The sequence below is a fragment of the Wyeomyia smithii genome, chromosome 3, assembly GCF_029784165.1.
Source record: "Wyeomyia smithii strain HCP4-BCI-WySm-NY-G18 chromosome 3, ASM2978416v1, whole genome shotgun sequence".
In the NCBI taxonomy this organism is placed as follows: domain Eukaryota; kingdom Metazoa; phylum Arthropoda; class Insecta; order Diptera; family Culicidae; genus Wyeomyia; species Wyeomyia smithii.
This window is the reverse complement of record NC_073696.1, coordinates 22,037,192-22,054,393: the sequence shown is the minus strand read 5'-3', so window position 1 is coordinate 22,054,393 and position 17,202 is coordinate 22,037,192. Positions and strand designations below refer to the sequence as shown.

Genomic DNA, 17,202 nt, shown 5'->3' with positions numbered 1-17,202 from the left:
AAATCACGAGGCGAAAACAGTCAGAGAACCGGAATTTCCCTTGTTAATTATTTAATTCATTTTAACCGCAATGAGGTTAACAACTTAAAATTTTTTGAAAAAGCACATGCTTTGCATAATGTGCGTGTAAAGTGGGAAATTTATAGGAAGTATGGCGGAGGTGAAAAGCATATTACCCAATGCCGTACTTGCCAACGTTATGGCCATGGTTCCAAATTCTGTAACATGGACCAAAAATGTCTAAATTGTGGAGACTCTTCTCACAAAAAGGACACATGTCCTGTGAAAGAGAGTAAAAATTTTCGCTGTGCGAATTGTAACGGCAACCATATGTCAAATTTTTATCAATGCCCAGTCCGTTTAGCAATTGTTAAGGCAAGGCAAGGTTAACAAAATTCAATTTCACAATTAAAACTAACTTCAAAACAAAATTCTCCAAGCGTACCAGTGACGCATAGTTTACCTACTCCTTTGCATACCCGTTTAACTTATGCACAGGTTACAGGTAGTTCGAACATTATACCGCCTAGTGTTGGTAGTTCGGAAATGACCGTTAATATGGGTAAGCAAAACACGCTAGAAAATAATTGTACACCTATCGCTCCAGCTAATATTGCTACCGAAAATATTTTTTCTAATGTCAACTGCCTGGGGCCTATTACGGCAGGTAAACTTTCTTTTTTGCAACAGGCAATGTTCGATCTTATGAACGCCATGTTGCAGGCAAAATCAATGTTTGAAGCCATTCAAATAGGCACAAATTTTACTATTAAAATTGTTTCTAATTTAAAATTTAGCAATGATTTTAAATAAAACAATTAAAATAATCAATTGGAATGCTCGCTCATTGAAGGCCAATGAGAATGAGCTTTTTAATTTTTTAACAGTAAATAATGTGCATATTGCAATTATTACTGAAACATTTTTGAAACCTAACATAAAATTAAAATATGATCCCAATTACGTGGTTCATAGATATGATAGGATTCAGGGTTCCGGCGGTGGAGTTGCAATTGTTATTCATCGCCGAATCAAACATCGTGCTCTTCCCCATCTTGAGACGAAAGTTATTGAAACTTTGGGAATTGAAGTTCAAACTGAACTTGGGATTTTATTTATTGCCGCAGAATATTTACCATTTCAATGCACACGCGAGCTCAAAAATTATTTTAAAGGTGATTCACAAAAACTCACCAGAAATCGTTCGAAATTTTTCATAATCGGCGATTTTAACGCTAAACATCGTTCATGGAATAATTCTCAAAGTACTTCCAATGGCAAAATTTTATTCAATGATTGTTCTTCAGGATACTATTCTATTTTGTCTCCGAATAGTCCTACATGCTTTTCTTCTGTAAGAAACCCTTCAACAATTGATTTGGTGCTAACAGATCAAAGTCATGTATGTAGTGATTTGATCACACATGCTGACTTTGATTCTGACCATCTTCCAATAACTTTTTCTTTATCACATGAATCAGTTTTAAACCCTATGAGCTCTGTTTTTAATTATAACAGACTAATTGGGAAAGATACAAAACTCATATTGAGAGAAATTTCAATAATGAGCTTGATTTGCAAAATGAAGTGAATATTGATTCCGCTTTGGAAGCATTAAAATGTGCAATTGTTGATGCCAGGAATTATTCTGTTCCAAAGGCTCAAGTGAAATTTGATTCATCAATAATTGACGAAAATCTTCAACTTCTAATTCGTTTGAAAAATGTCCGCAGACGTCAATATCAACGTTCTCGTGACCCTGTTTTTAAAACTATTTATAAAGATTAACAGAAAGAGATTAAGCATAGATTTACTCTTCTGAGAAATCAAAATTTTGAGACTAAAGTTGAAAAATTGAAACCATATTCAAAACCATTTTGGAAGCTGTCGAAGATTCTTAAGAAACCTTCAAAGCCTATTCCAGTTTTAAAAGATGGTGAACGTTTTCTTGTATCCAATGAACAAAAGGCTCAAAGACTTGCTCAGCAGTTTGAGAGTGTTCATAACTCAAATTTGAATTTTGTGAGTCCAATTGAAAATGAAGTGACACGTCAATTTGATTTAATTTCTTCCCAGAATTTTTTACCTGCAGAAATAATTGAAACTAACTTGAATGAGATTGAATCAATTATTAAAAATTTCAAAAATATGAAAGCACCTGGTGACGATGGAATCTTTAATATACTAATCAAACATCTCCCTGAGAGCACAATGGAATTTTTAGTGAAAATTTTCAATTGCTGCTTCAAAATTGCATATTTTCCCAAATTATGGAAAAATGCAAAAATTACTCCCATTTTAAAACCGGATAAGAACCCAGCTGAAGTTTCAAGTTATCGACCAATCAGTTTGCTTTCTTCAATAAGTAAACTGTTTGAGAGAATTATTCTTGACAGAATGATGTCACACATCAACGAAAATTCAATTTTTGCAAATGAACAGTTTGGATTTCGCCATGGGCATTCCACAACTCATCAATTGCTCAGAGTTACTAATATGATACGAGCTAACAAATCTGAAGGTTATTCCACTGGAGCTGCTCTTTTAGACATAGAAAAAGCATTCAGTGACAGTGACAGTGTTTGGCATAAAGGTTTGATTGCGAAATTGCAAACTTTTAATTTTCCAATTTTCCTAATCAAAATTTTAAAAAAATATCTTACTGATCGAACTCTGCAGGTTGTCTATCAGAATTCAAAATCTGATAGATTTCCTGTCAGAGCAGGTGTACCTCAAGGTTCAGTCTCGGGTCCGTCCCCTGTACAACATATTCACTTCAGATCTTCCTGATTTGCCTCCAGGATGCACAAAGTCATTGTTCTGCGATGACACAAGCATTTCCGTAAAAGGAAAAAGTCTTCGTGTCATATGCAGTCAATTGCAGAAAAGTTTAGATATTTTTTCTTCCTACTTGCAAAAGTGGAAAATCTCTCCCAATGCTTCTAAAACTCAAATGATAATTTTTCCGCATAAGCCTAGGGCTTCTTTCCTCAAGCCAAACAATAATCACGTCGTCAAGATGAATGGGGTTATTTTAAGTTGGTCCGACAAGGTTAAGTACTTGGGACTAATTTATGATAAAAAACTTATTTTCAAAGAGCACATTGAGAGTATACAAGCCAAGTGCATCAAATATACGAGATGTTTATATCCTCTCATTAACAGGAATTCTAAACTTTGTTTAAAGAACAAACTTTTGATTTACAAACAAATTTTTAGACCAGCAATGCTTTATGCTGTACCGATCTGGTCAAGTTGCTGTTCAACAAGGAAGAAAACGCTCCAAAGGATTCAGAATAAAATTCTGAAAATGATTTTGAAGTGTCCTCCTTGGTTTGGTACACTCGAATTACATAGACTTACTGGTGTTGAACCATTAGAAGCTATGTCAAATAAAATTATTAACAATTTTCGACAAAAATCGTTGCATCCCTCAATTGCTACGATAAGCTCTCTTTATAGCCAATAAGTTAGCAATTAAGTTAGTTGTAAGTTTACTTCCCCTTTCCTGACAAGTAGGTTTAAATCCCTACGAATGATAAGTCCTAATTGCGAAAGCAAACAAATCCTTACAATTAAAATTACAAATTTCTAACAGTGTTGAGAAGTCACCATTTGTGATTGGACACACATACTCATTATTTACTAATATTTATCATAAATACTTAAGCTACTAACAAATCCCCCCTAAAAAAAAAAAAACAATTTGTTTAAATACATGGAAAACAAAATCGTTTGAACACTTCAATTTGCGGCAGTTGATTCTTCTAAGCAGGGCTGTCCAACGTACGGCCCGCGGGCCGCATCCTGCCCTCTGCTTCATTTCTCGTGGCCCGCGTTAAGTTTTGAAACACGTTTTACATCTGGCCCATGTGTTCATGTATTCGGATTGGAATTTGTTGTGATAAAAAACACCTTTGCATAATTTTTTAATTACACGAGTAATGCCATCCTATTTTTAGTGTGTTGAAAGAATCTATCAATCCGTTTTGACATTTCAAAAATGAAGAACGAATTCAAAAGAATTCAAACAGTAAAAAATAATCGTCGTTCATCAGTATCAGACGAGAGTTTAAACTCATTTCAGATTTCGGTTTCAGATTTTGATATCAATATGGCACATGTTCTGAAGAAATAATCAATAGTTTTAAGTTTCTCATCAACTCGTCAAACTCATGTTATTTTAAAACCTGATATATATTCATTGTTATAAATCCTGTTTTACCAAAGGAAAAATTACAAAAAGTCATTGTTTGTTTTTCTTATTTGTTATAGTTGTGGCTTGTAAGTTTACTTTTATTATGGTAAGCTTCAACTGATATCACCCATGGTTATTAAATTTCAAACGGACTGCTTTTATATCAACATCAAAGCATCATCAAACAAAATCTTAAAATCAGCTGAAATTTGAAAGTTTACCAAAATTTGGCCCGACTGCTGTTGTGAATCGTGAAATTTGGCTCGCGCGTCATTAAGGTTGGACAGGCCTGTTCTAAAGAACCAGGACCTGACGGTTTACCTCTACTATACTTGAAACGAGGCTCTGCAACATTAGCTTTGCCACCCATTTTATTATAATAGAGTCTTATTTTTGTTACGAGGAGAGTCAACACTGAAGAATTCAGGTTGAAGGAAGGGGGAGCCTGAGAATAAACCCATGCCAAAGTCCACTGACAACCAAATGGCCTGCTTGTACTAAGATTTGAACCCACACCTTGCGGCTACGGAGCTCTCCAATCGCACACGTAGCTGTAGACAGGGGCGGACGAAGACTGATTTGAGCTGCAGGCGAAAACTTATTTTAGCGCCCCCCTTCATTTTTTACGCGGGGATACGTACCTCGTAAAAAAACGTGTAAAAACCGCGTTAATTCAAAAATCCGCATAAAAGACCGCGATAATTCAAAAATCCGCGTAAGAAACTGCGTTTATTCAAAATCCGCGAAAGTAAACCACCACCAAGGGGTTATATACCTTTTTAGTTTTCAAAAAACCGAAAAAAAGTCGGAGGTTGTATCCAAGACACGACCGCATAAATGACGTAGAACTACGTACACTATTAACAAATGAATTGAGTGTTTCATTACCCTAGCAACACAACTGGTTTAATCAAAGTTTCATAGCGCTTTTTTGGCTGTATTGAGCGCTATAAAACTTTGATAAAACCAATATTTTTACTTGGGTAATGAGTTATAATGTCTACTAATGAAGGGTTGTGAATTTCGTGAACCGGATTCAGCAGTTATCAGAACGTGCCGAGTTAAAAACCATACACAGCACACACACACAAATCATACCATATCATAGACACACACACATCATACCATATTATACAGACACATACACATCATACCATATCATACAGACACACAAACACACACATCATATCACATCATACACACACACATCAAACCATATCATCATACCATACACACATCATACCATATCATACACACATACACACATCACAGCATATCATACACACATCATACACACACAGCAAGCAAGCGACCAATCAGAGGACGTTATTTTTATTTCAACAACGCTTGACAATTTTCAATAGTGCAATAGTTCGTAGATTCAAACAACATTTTTCTGCACTTGGGCAGATGCGTGTATAATTTTTCAATCGATTGCTGCAAGAATGAAAAAAATCGGTTGAAAACCAACCGATCTATAAGCATTTGAAAAGGGACAAATTTCGTCCCAGTTTTTTAGTTTGCATCCCTGTGTGGTATGCTAAAGTAAAACGTAGTTCTACGTCAAAAATTTATTGCATTATCTTCAAATACAACATCTTGAGAACATTTTCACAAGTTTTCATAAATATCTGAGCAATAGGAAGAAAGTTAGAGCGATTTGCAGCGCGCCTCGCCACGGCCGCATAAGCTAAACTTGAAACTTTACACGCGATTATCTCGGAAAAGTGTTTTCCGAAAAATGATTTTGCCGTGATCCTGATTGCGGGAAAACTACTGAAACGATTTCCTTCATCTTTTTTTTTAATTTTCGTAATTAAATTCGCCGGTCCTTGAACGATCGCTTTTTAAAGCATACAGTTACATTTTCCCGCAAAAAAATTTTTAATGCAATTTTTAGCGCTCAAAACGAGCATTTTTGGGAAAAACGTTCCCGTTTTCACTGAAAACAATACTCATAAAAGCGATCGTCAAGGACACGGCACACTTCTAAACTAATGAAATAATATAAGTTTATTGATTTCGGTTGACCCGCTGAGTCTCTATCAGGATCACCGCAAGCCTCTGCAAAAAAAAGTGTTTCGGGGAAACGGTCATTACTCCAAAAATAATAGGTATATCTCAAAATCAAACGTATTTTTCTGCTGTTGATAAAATATACTTTTAGAAAATACCACTTTGATGCAATGAAAATGGTGCTATGCACTTAAAAATAAATTCAAACTTCCCTCATTTTTCTCGACCAAAAAGGTATATAACCCCTCAAAGGTTTGAAAAAACCCGAGACGCTCTACGACCAGTATTTAAAATTGTCTTCTTTGACGGTTATTTCTGATCATTCGTAGGGCGGAGAGTTTTTTTTTTGACTATGTCTTTTACTCAATAAATACTCAGAAGTTTTTAGTTCCCAACTCGCGTTACTTGAAAACCCGTGAATTTTTTTTTTGAATTAGCGCGGTATCGCGTAAACAAAACCGCGTCAATTCGAAAATCCGCCTAAAAAACGCGTTAATTCAAAAATCCGCGTAAAAAAAACTGCGTTAGTTTTAAAATGCACGTAAGAAAACCTCGTTTAAAAAATCCGCGTAAAAAAGAACCTGACTGTATATCAATAGATATGTTCGACATCGGATCTGGATTCCAGAGAGTCCGGTCCGAAGTTTTTTCAGCTTCAATGTTCGGAAAAACCGGAAAAGTCCGGTTAAAAATCAAACTCAACGTTGTTTAAATCACAAGCAGCAGACTTACAGGTTTCTTCATTTGCATTTCTATGAATGTGCGTAATTTCTATCCAAGTATAGTACGGTCGAAAATCTACCAAGGGAGGAGGAGTATGTACATGAAATTGGGAAAATCGAAACTTTTTTTTCGATTTCAAAGGTCTTAAAAGTACTTCTAACGTGGAGATCTTGTGTTATCCCGAAAAAAATATTTTTGGTCAAAATCGACCTTCTGACACTTAGCTGTTTTTTGGGCAACCGAGGACTTAATATAAAATATTCTAAAACTGGCTTCTGGTCATTTGCAAAACTCATTCCAAACCAGGTGTAAATTATTTTAATGTTTATTAGGTATCTTAAACTTGTTTTTCATAAGAGTGGTTTGTAGACAACCAGAATTAAAATGTAACCAATCGGAGTACAACGTGCTTGTTGGCCATCCCTAGCTGGCCGCGCACTCACGATCCAGTGTGCCCCTCGATTGATCGAGCGAGATCGATTTAACACGATCGCTTGTGACGGATGACTGACAAGACGGTAGGTCTGTCATCGGCTGGGTAAGTGACAATAGAGAGTAACAATCTAAAAGCCGATATAACGTGTGCTTGCAGCTCTACCACGAAATATATTGTTCTTACTATTACTATTACTAATACTATTACCTAAATACTTGCGTGAAATTAAACATCTAAATACTTAAAACTAATTAGATTAAACTTACCTAGTGAGTATTCCTACTTAAAATTATATTACATCTATACTTAATATAAAAATCGTTATTATAGAGTGCTTATAGAGATAGCCAACCTTAAACATAACCTAGAAGAATCTCTGTTATCTGATTCTAAAAATACGGTTAAAATTATAAGAGGGACTAAACGTGAGTACAACTAAACTTAATAGCCTAATGATCACCTTATTAAAAATTAAAATCTTCACCAATAAACATCAGATAGAAATAAAATGAAAACTTATGTAGATTTAGGTTATACACGATACACAGTTAAACAGATTTAAATAGGCAACAATGTACTACAATATGCTATTTATTTCAGGAAAATTATAATATCCCCGAGACATCGTAAGACTACGTGTTTTTGATATTAAAATTACGGAAGAAACCCCCTCAGTCTGTTGCCACTCGCAACATTTTATAATTTTCGTTTACGCGAACGAATCGAATTATGTACGGTAGCAGGTCGTCTGCGAACGACCAACAGTCAAGTGGTGATAAAAATGGTGAGGGTAAGGTGGTCACAGTGGATGATAGGGTTCAAAAGTCTGCAAATGCAATGAACAAAGGGAGTTCGTGCCAATTTTGCTACGATCCTGACACTATGGACATGGTCCAATGCGATGATTGCGATATGTGGAGCCACTTTGCTTGTGTGGGCGTCACTCAGGAAGTCGAAAATCAAAGCTGGGTTTGTCACAAATGCCAAACTGCCAAGGACACCCAGCAACACTCGACAACGAGTCATCGAAGAGGATTGGTCAGCCTCGAGGTTAGTGCAATTGAAGAAAGACTGCTTAACCCCAAACCATCATCGGTAGATCGCAACCCCCAAAAACAACAGCGCAGCAACATACCGAAGGTGGTGGTTGTCTCTGCTAGCGAGGAAGGTCACTCCGCGAAGGCGCAGCAATCCAACCAAAAACCTGCATCTTCCAACGCATCGTTACATGCACTATTGAAGTTGCAGTTGATGAAGTTAGAGGAGGAACGTGCTTTTGAGGAAGAGCAAGCCAGAAAACATCGTGACTACCTGAAAGAGAAGTACGCATTATTGGAACAAATGTCAAACCACACCTGCTCGAACCGCAGTGAATCCAGCGGACGAGTGCAAAACTGGGTGGAAGAGGTCAACGGTTTTGTGATTGCCGGGAATCTAGCTGACGGTGCAACAGAACCATTCATTCCTAAAGGACATTCTACTATCAACGGTGGAAAATCCGCAGCTGAACATCACAATGGCGGTGGCAGAAGTGATATGAATAGTGCACACAGAAATAAAATCACCCACAACCCCCCCACAACGGAGTATCACAATTTACGCTCGCGTGGACCGCAGTTAGTGAATCCGAACAGTACTCCACTATATGGTGAGAGAAGCTCGGATCGCATACCAGCCAAAGACTACCAGACTAGAGCCGGAACATCCATGCATGCACTCCAAGGAGTTTGGAACAATCAACCGAACCAGTCTGTGGCTCATCAAAGCAACGCTTCGCAGTTTAATAGCGTCGGCAATCATCCATCACAGCTCCAACAACCTACATGGCACAACACTTCTCCCCCCTCACACATTCAACTGGCCTCTCGGCAAGCCGTATCAAAAGATCTTCCTCTCTTCTCCGGAAATCCTGAGGACTGGCCGATCTTCGTTTCAACTTTTGAAAGTACGACCGCAATGTGCGGTTATTCAAATGAAGAAAATATGATCCGACTACAAAGGTGCCTTAAAGGAAAGGCGTACGAGGCTGTTAAGAGTTGCTTAATGCACCCGACAAACGTGACCAATGTTATGAACACACTAAGAGTGCTCTACGGTCAGCCTGAAGCAATTATTCACTCCCTGATCGTGAAAATAAACACAATTCCAACGATCAAAGAAGATAAGCCAGAGCTGTTGGTTGACCTTGCTGTTAAAGTACAGAACTTCTGCGCAACTGTCGATGCATGTGGCCTAGAGGATTATATGTATAACGTCTCTCTTCTCCACCAACTGGTGAACAAACTGCCTGCGACATTGAAACTGGAGTGGGCTCGACATCGCTTAACTCTTCCAAGGGTCAACCTGGCGACATTCGGAGAATGGATATTTTCACTTGCGGAGGCTGCTAGTATTTTAACAATACCAACTGAACTGCAGCAACATAGCCCAACAAAAACTTTTATAAATTCGTCAAAAAAGACCAGCACCTACTTACACACGCACTCCGAACTCCCTATTGGAAATGAAGATGCTTCGAAATCCAGCAAAGAAAGCTCTTGGAAGAAACCAACTAATAACGACAACTGCCCAGTTTGCAATGGGAAATGTAAGTCAGTATCGAACTGCAAGCGCTTCCTTCAGTTTTCTCGAGACGATAGGTGGGCCGCCGTGAGGGAATTCACACTATGTCGTCGATGTCTCTCTCGTCACGAAGGAAAATGCGATACGAAACCGTGTGGAAAAGCTGGTTGCACCTTTTACCATCACGAGTTGCTCCATAACGACAAGAAATCCCAAAACTATACATCGAATAACTCTACACCTACAGTGCACCCTGGCACTTCACCGGCCGGACCCAGCAATGTACATGGGTGCAACACACATCAGTCGGCTCCAAACGCTGTACTGTTCCGCTATCTTCCGGTTACTCTGTACGGAAATGGGAAATCTACCCGAACGTACGCCTTTCTGGACGAAGGTTCAGCCATTACTCTGATAGATCAAGAGCTAGCTGATCAACTGGAGCTGGAGGGTCCGATCAATCCACTCTGCTTGCGGTGGACAGGAGGTACCGAACGAAACGAGACGAGTTCGCGCACAGTAAACGTGAAAATTGCTGGAATTCAGGCACCTGCTAAACAATTTCAACTCAATGGAGTTCGCACAGTAAAAGAGCTGATGCTGCCGTTCCAGTCTCTTAATATGGAGGAGATAGCCCTACAATATCCGCACTGCCTGAATCTGCCTATCGAGTCTTATTCAAATGTGCGCCCTCGGATTCTTATCGGTCTAAAGCACGCTCGAGTGAGCCTAGTGCTGAAAAGCAAGGAAGGAAGCCTGGACCAACCTATCGCCGTCAAAACTAGACTGGGATGGACAATCTGTGGAGGATGCGGCACTAATGATACATCAAACTTCGTTCACTACGCCTTCCACGTCTGTGAATGCAGGCATCAAACTGACGAAGATGTACACCAAATGGTCAAGGAATATTTTGCCATAGACAGTCTTGGCATCATGAAATTAAATAAAGATCCGCTATCAACAGAAGACCAAAGAGCCATCTCACTCCTTCAAACACTGACTAAGTACAACGGAGAACGATATGAGACCGGCCTACTTTGGCGTTACGATGGCGTCCGCTTACCAGATAGCAAGGAAATGGCTCTGCGCAGATACCTGAGCCTCGAGAAGCGAATGCAGAAAAGTCCAGAGCTGGGCAATGCTCTGCAGAAGCTAATGTCTGAGTACTTGGCTAAAGGGTATGTGCGCAAACTGTCGGAGAAGGAACTTAACAGGCCTTACCCAAGGGTGTGGTATTTGCCAATATTCCCCGTTTTTAACCCCAATAAACCGGGTAAAATTAGAATTGTATGGGACGGAGCCGCAAAGTCTTTTGGAGTGTCTCTAAATTCAGCGCTGCTTACAGGTCCCGATCAGCTATGCTCTCTATTCGCAATACTGCTGCAATTCCGCGAATTTCGTGTAGGTCTCACGGGCGACATCAAGGAAATGTTCCACCAGATTCGCATGCGTGAGGAAGACCAACAATGTCTACGATTCTTCTGGAAAGACGAGGCTGGTGACACTCAGATCTACGTAATGAATGTGATGTCGTTTGGCGCTAGCTGCTCCCCGGCCAGTGCTCAGTACGTGAAGAACATCAACGCAGATAGATTCATAGAAGAGTTTCCAGAGGCCGTTGAAGTTATTAAGAAGCGACACTACGTGGATGATGCGATGTTCAGTGTCGAAACACCTGAGCATGCAATTCGCCTGGCGCAAGAAGTCAGACAGCTACACTCTGCCGGTGGATTTGAGGTAAGAAACTGGGTGAGCAACTCTCAACAAGTGCTAGCCGTGTTAAACGAAAGCAATACGTCGGAGAAAAATATGGACCTGTCGGCTGGGCCAATGGCTACAGAAAAGGTGCTAGGAATGTGGTGGTGCACATCATCGGACGAATTTGTGTACAAAATTGGATGGAATCGTTATAACCCTGATCTGCTCACTGGCCGTCGTCGACCCACAAAGCGCCAAATGCTCCAGGTCCTAATGACGATTTTTGATCCTCTTGGGTTAATCGCACACTTTCTCATGTATTTGAAAGTCCTTTTACAAGAAGTCTGGCGTGCAAACGTACAATGGGATGAAGAAATTCCCAATCCCTTGTTCGAGAAATGGAGAACATGGCTACTAGTCTTGCCTAAGGTAGAAAGCGTTAGAATCCCACGGTGTCTTCGTACTTCGACGATTCCCAGCGACTGCGAAGTACAACTGCATCTTTTCGTAGATGCAAGCGAAAATGGAATAGCCGCCGCTTCGTTTCTACGATTTGAACGCGAAGGCCGTGTCTGCTGCTCTTTAGTTGCCGCAAAAACCAGGGTAGCTCCTTTGAGGTATCACTCCATCCCGCGACTAGAATTGCAGGCCGCCCTTATAGGAGCTAGACTAGCACGAACAGTAACACAATCCCTTTCAACTCAGGATCATTGCAAATCCTACTGGACTGACTCTCGCGATGTCCTCAGCTGGATTAACTCAGACCACCGTCGTTATAGCACGTTTGTGGCGTGTCGAGTTAGCGAAATTCTCGACCTCACAGAAGCACCTGATTGGCGTTGGGTGCCGTCCAAACTGAATGTAGCAGATGACGGCACCAAGTGGGAGACGGAGCCAAATATGACCCAAGAATCCAGATGGTTTAGAGGCCCAGAATTTCTCTACCTCAGTGAAAAGGAATGGCCCAAGGATTCCTCGAAGTCAACGCATACAGACAATGAACTGCGACCTTCTTTCATGGCACATCATTACTCCCCTAAAACCACCCTCGTTATCTCAGCCTTTCTGGGCTGGAGTGGGCTACGCAATGCGGTAGCTTACGCCCAGCGCTTTATCGCAAACTGCAAACGCAAGCAAAATAAAAAGCCCAAATTAAAAGGGCCACTGTCCAGAGATGAACTCTACGCAGCTGAAGGTTTTCTGTTCCGTTTAGCTCAGCAAGAAGGTTACACCGATGAGATGATCATACTAACCAATAATCGCAGTGACCAAACAAAGACACTCCCGAGAAGCAGCCCACTTTATAAATTGTCACCATGGATTGACGATCGCGGAGTGATGCGGATGCGCAGTCGAATATCCGCCTGTCACTATGCCACCGAAGAAACTAAGAGCCCAGTAATTCTCCCGAAACACCCTGTGACCACCCTGATAATTACCCACTATCATGAAAAATTTCACCATCAGAACCACGCAGCCATAGTGAACGAACTGCGTCAACGATTCGTGATTCCTCGCATTCGCGTTCAGTATACGGCTGCAAGAAAGAGCTGCCAGCGATGTAAAAATGAATCCGCGATCCCCCAACCTCCAATCATGGCAGACCTTCCAGAGGAACGACTTGCTGCCTACACACTGCCCTTCACCCACGTTGGGGTGGACTACTTTGGTCCCATGGAAGTTGTAATCGGAAGAAGAGCGGAGAAGAGGTGGGGAATGATCGTTGTGTGTCAAACAACACGAGCAATCCACATTGAGTTAGTGAACTCGCTGAGCACCGATTCGTGCATAATCGCGCTGCGAAACTTTATGAGCCGACGCGGAACTCCCAGGACCATTCGGAGCGACCGGGGAACCAACTTTATTGGTGCAAGTCGAGAACTCAAAAAGCTGTATGAGACAGTTGATTACGACAAGGTCATTAAAAAATTCGTAACCGCCGAGACTAGTTGGCATTTCAATCCGCCTCTGGCTGCTCATATGGGTGGTAGTTGGGAGCGCCTAATTCGAAGTGTGAAGAAAAACCTGACTGCCATTTCCCCTTCACGGAAACTGTCCGAAGAAGTACTGAGAAGCCTGCTCATGGAAGTCGAAATGACGCTTAACTCTCGACCGCTTACGTATGTGCCAATCGACAATGAATCGTCACCCGCACTTACGCCCAACCATTTTCTGTTGGGTTCCTCCGACGGCACGAAGCCATTCACCTTATTGGATGACAGCGGAGTTTTCCTCAAGCAAAACTGGCGTACATCTCAAGCATTGGCCAACCAGTTCTGGAAGCGCTGGTTATCCGACTACCTACCTGAAATTACCAAACGGACAAAATGGTACGTCGATTCGAAGCCGATTGCTCTAGACGACGTGGTGGTTATCGTAGATCCCAACCTGCCTAGAAACTGTTGGCCGAAAGGTAGGGTCATTGCTACACACCCTAGCAAAGACGGTCGTATCCGATCAGCTACAGTAAAAACAAGAAGTGGCATCTATAATCGACCCGTGACTAAACTGGCGGTTCTGGACGTTCGATGCGGAGAGGAGCAAACCTACCAGAGGAATGGTTTACCCGGGGGGAGTGTTGGCCATCCCTAGCTGGCCGCGCACTCACGATCCAGTGTGCCCCTCGATTGATCGAGCGAGATCGATTTAACACGATCGCTTGTGACGGATGACTGACAAGACGGTAGGTCTGTCATCGGCTGGGTAAGTGACAATAGAGAGTAACAATCTAAAAGCCGATATAACGTGTGCTTGCAGCTCTACCACGAAATATATTGTTCTTACTATTACTATTACTAATACTATTACCTAAATACTTGCGTGAAATTAAACATCTAAATACTTAAAACTAATTAGATTAAACTTACCTAGTGAGTATTCCTACTTAAAATTATATTACATCTATACTTAATATAAAAATCGTTATTATAGAGTGCTTATAGAGATAGCCAACCTTAAACATAACCTAGAAGAATCTCTGTTATCTGATTCTAAAAATACGGTTAAAATTATAAGAGGGACTAAACGTGAGTACAACTAAACTTAATAGCCTAATGATCACCTTATTAAAAATTAAAATCTTCACCAATAAACATCAGATAGAAATAAAATGAAAACTTATGTAGATTTAGGTTATACACGATACACAGTTAAACAGATTTAAATAGGCAACAATGTACTACAATATGCTATTTATTTCAGGAAAATTATAATATCCCCGAGACATCGTAAGACTACGTGTTTTTGATATTAAAATTACGGAAGAAACCCCCTCAGTCTGTTGCCACTCGCAACAGTGCTAGAAAGTTATTTTTATTTTGCTAAATTTTTCACATTTTTAGGCTTCGCTATAGTTAAGAAAGCTAATCAATTCAATTTTATTAAATATATCTTTTGTTCTTTAATGCATATAATTTATCATAATATCCTAATAATCGTGAATTATATTTTTACTTAGGTCTTTTTAATTTGTTCAATCATATTGTGGGTGGAAAGATAAAATATGTAATGCTTGTTTAAAAAACCAAGCGTCAATAAGCAAGCAAGACAGAAATCTAATAATGACAAAGCATGACAGTCTAAATTTTTGGGAATTTCTTAGAACACCGACAAGCTTATACCAACATGATATTAACTGTAATCAATTTTGAACATCACTAGAACATAGCATGGCCTGTTGACAATTGGCGTTTGCCCCAAGTGCTTTTGTGTAAAACTTATATTAAAAATCTTCAAACACTCGCTACTCGCTAAATCAGTTTAGCAGTTAGAAAATAATGAAAAAAATATGAAATAGGAACAAATTCAGTTGACACAAAGAAGCTTGACGTAAGAGTTTCCAGTTCAGTAGATCAAGGCTAAGTTTCGTGAAGCTCTGATGATCAGGAGATCATCCATTTTGAAAATCATGGCGTTTATTCTAAAAAAAGGAACATGTTTGGCAAATTATCAACGATTTTTGCAAGTTTTCATTCGAATTCTTTTCGACTTGCGCTTTTTCTCACCGAAAAATGCTTGGCTTCCCTGACTGCCGTGAGATGACATTGTGACGAAGATCCAAGTGATCAGTTTTTCAGTACGGCCTAAAAACGAAAGAATTCTTCGTCACTTTTGTATGAGAATGTGTGCCAACGTCACTTTGTTTTTTTGATTTTATGTAACGTACGAATAAGTAACAACGAAAAGGAAGATACCAAAAGACAGGTCTTCGAATAATGAACAAATTGGCATGAAAAACTCATATTCGAGAAAGTTGCACTTACGTCACTTTGTCATCTCACAGCAGCGGAGTCCTCGTGACATTCGGATCTTTTCAGCTCTTCCGCGATTAGGCGTTGCTTGACGACGATGTATCCGGTAGTGTCTGGAATAGCGAAATATCCAAGTCAACTTCCTCAACCTTTGCTCCAGCAGTTTTTAGTTACCGGATTAGGTCCTCAACACTAGTAAGTGAGCCTTCATGGAATCTCCGTCCCATAGCTTCAGCCGATTCAACTGCTTCCTCGCTAGGTTCTTAGTTCCAATGGACTTATTGTAAAAGGATTTTTAAGAGCTGTCCACATTTCTTTGGCCGTTTTTTCTCGTAGAAAGTTGCCAAACACTCGTTGGAAGGAAACCAACGAGGTAACGAGACGATGATGATGATGGTCCCACCTCATACCCCTACATCGGTTTGAGCTGGACGATTTATCTATATGAGATATTTTTAAAAACATGCAATGTAACCAGTTGGCAAACAAATAACGGACTGGTTATTAATTTCAGACATAGTAACCCTTCAAATGAATACCAATATTTAAAAAAAAAAAAATTTGACGGATTTCCAATCCAAGGCTCATCCAGAACGTTTCCAACCCGAAAATTATCTGGACTTGATTAGGAATTGAACCTAATGTTTAAGAGCGTGCACTAATCAGAATTGGTTCTAGATAACGATCTAGAACTACGAGAGAGATCCAATGATACTATAGTTCTCGATAACGAGCTCTACAGATCACAGGCAAACTCAAGCCTTTTCAGTTTTCGCTCCAAACCCTATTTTAAATTGTGAAAACAGATGAATTGTTAAAAAGAAAGTGAAATAATTCAGAAAATATTACAAGCCAAAAAGCAATTTGTCAACCCGATATGCTTTTTGTTTCCATTTCAGGGGTTTAAACCTGATGTACTCATATCAAGATTGTCTATGTCAGTCTCCGCGCGCGTGACTCAAACATGTGTAGCCGACTCTTTTTTTTTACTCTACTATTTAATATTATATAACTATATTCAAACAAAAAATCCATCATCATCAATGAACATAATAACTTAATGTACCAAATAAATTAAAAAAAAATATTTCAATTTTACAATCTTCTTTATAAATTTACAAAAAATCTATGCTGTCTACAAAACAAACTTTATGTGTGAAATACAAAGCCGTTTAAACTCTGCCATTGTTGCTGCACGTTTTACTTGCCTGGGCATCGAATTGAAAAAGTTTATTCCTTTGTACAACAGAGAGTTCTGTGATCTTCCAAAAAGAAAATTTGGTGTTCTGGCATCTTCCGCGTTTCTAGTGTTGTAC

The 17,202-nt window shown here is 39.7% G+C and overlaps 2 protein-coding genes across 5 annotated transcripts in view; one reads left to right on the top strand and one right to left on the bottom strand.

Moving 5' to 3' along the window:
* LOC129731715 (ETV5-related protein Ets96B) overlaps window positions 1–17,202 on the bottom strand; it is a 62,300-nt gene that overhangs the window by 37,713 nt on the left and 7,385 nt on the right. The window lies entirely within an intron of this gene.
* LOC129731714 (uncharacterized) lies at window positions 10,561–14,859 on the top strand. Of its 2 annotated transcripts, XM_055691932.1 has the most exons (3): window positions 10,561–14,506; window positions 14,568–14,662; window positions 14,838–14,859. In XM_055691932.1, the coding sequence occupies exon 1, from the start codon at window positions 10,833–10,835 to the stop codon at window positions 14,226–14,228; it is 3,396 nt and encodes a 1,131-aa protein (XP_055547907.1). In that variant the 5' UTR covers window positions 10,561–10,832; the 3' UTR covers window positions 14,229–14,506; window positions 14,568–14,662; window positions 14,838–14,859. The 2 variants fall into 2 exon arrangements, with proteins under 2 accessions (XP_055547907.1, XP_055547906.1); XM_055691931.1 differs by lacking the exon at window positions 14,838–14,859 and having other exon boundaries at window positions 14,568–14,823.